Source organism: Dipodomys ordii, unplaced genomic scaffold (genome assembly GCF_000151885.1).
Source record: "Dipodomys ordii isolate 6190 unplaced genomic scaffold, Dord_2.0 Scaffold98, whole genome shotgun sequence".
In the NCBI taxonomy this organism is placed as follows: domain Eukaryota; kingdom Metazoa; phylum Chordata; class Mammalia; order Rodentia; family Heteromyidae; genus Dipodomys; species Dipodomys ordii.
Window position 1 is genome coordinate 5,030,705 of NW_012267314.1, and position 1,313 is coordinate 5,032,017.

The window sequence follows — 1,313 nt, forward strand, 5'->3', positions numbered from 1 at the left end:
CGGCGCGGTGCGTCCGAGTTCCTGACCGCAGCTCCGGCTACCCCGCGCGGCGTCGGGAGGCCCGGGCGGATCTGCGCCGCCGCTACGGGTGGCTCCGCGGTCGCCGTCGGGTCAGCTGTTGCGAGCGGCGGGGCTGCTCCTATGGCTGTCCAGATTATTAGACGGTGGGCTGCCTCCGCCCTGCCTCACGCAACCCCGGGGACTCCTAGTTGGATCGGTGAGAGGCAGAGGGGGTGATGGGGCCGGAATGACGGGCATCGCAGGCTCCCACCCGAGGACCTGAGCCTCGGGCTCCGGAGCCAGCATCTCCCTCTTCCGTCACGCGGAGACTGGGGGACCATGGTTGGATTTCAGCTCTATAAAGAGCACACTCAGCGTGGAAGAATCCCGTGTCCTGGGGTTGAGCGGGGGGGGGGGGTGGCGTGTTTTGCTCATTTCAAACTAGACAAGCGTAAAGAGCTACCACTGGTTATAAAACGGCGCAGCACCCTATGGCGAACATTCTATTTTCTCTGCACCAAGTGTGTGTGTTCAGCGAATCAGGCCTCGCAAATTCTACTCTTAGACTGGACATCAGCTATATTGTGCAAGACCCTGAGCGAAAAGCTGACACGGAACGCTGCCTGTCACATCCAAATTGCTGACTCCTAATTAGACTTAGGGCTGACAGAATCCAGCTACCAGTACAGTAAACTTTAGAAAGGAAGCAGAGCTACGTAGAAACATCTGCCTTAACTATGTCAGCAGCAACTTCAAAATGCTACTTCTTAGCAAAATTTGTCACGCAACATGCTTCCAGTCTGAAATACACTTTACCTATTTTTTAATTATTCCATGACCATAAATGAATGTATATGGGAAACTCGTTTGTGTTTTTTTTTGTTTTAATTTTTTATTGTAAAGATACTATACAGAGGGGTTACAGTTACATGAGTAAGGTAATGAGTACATTTCCTATTGAGCATTGTTACCTCCTCCTTTGTTTTCCCCCTACCATCCCTTCCCTCCCCACCTCCCCAACTCCTCCCTCCCCCAACAAATTGTAAAATTTATTTTCAACATAGTGTCTTGAACATCTCATTGTTACAATGGGTCAACTTGTATCAGCATCTTGTGATTTCCCTTCCGCTCCCCAAATTAGAAAAATGTATATATAAGATGCAGGACACTGGAATCTAATACAGTGACAACAGGGATTATACCATGGGGGAAGAACATACAAAAGTTCGTTTGTGTTTTTGATGTTTTGGTTTTGTTTGAAACAGGGTCTCTTTACACATCACACGCAATCTCCTGATTCTCGTGCCTTTGCC

General features: G+C 49.4%; 2 protein-coding genes across 2 annotated transcripts in view; one reads left to right on the plus strand and one right to left on the minus strand.

Annotated features, from left to right (window-relative positions):
- The window catches only part of Pcmt1 (protein-L-isoaspartate (D-aspartate) O-methyltransferase), a 44,493-nt gene extending 44,235 nt beyond the window's left edge, over positions 1-258 (minus strand). The window contains exon 1 of the mRNA XM_013026935.1: positions 190-258. Within this exon, the coding sequence (XP_012882389.1) occupies positions 190-258 (69 nt within the window). The remainder of the gene's footprint in view (positions 1-189) is intronic.
- An 81-nt stretch (positions 259-339) lies between these two features.
- Positions 340-1,313, plus strand: part of Nup43 (nucleoporin 43kDa) — a 45,508-nt gene continuing 44,534 nt past the window's right edge. The window contains exon 1 of the mRNA XM_013026936.1: positions 340-399. Coding sequence (XP_012882390.1) covers positions 340-399 — 60 coding nt within the window. The remainder of the gene's footprint in view (positions 400-1,313) is intronic.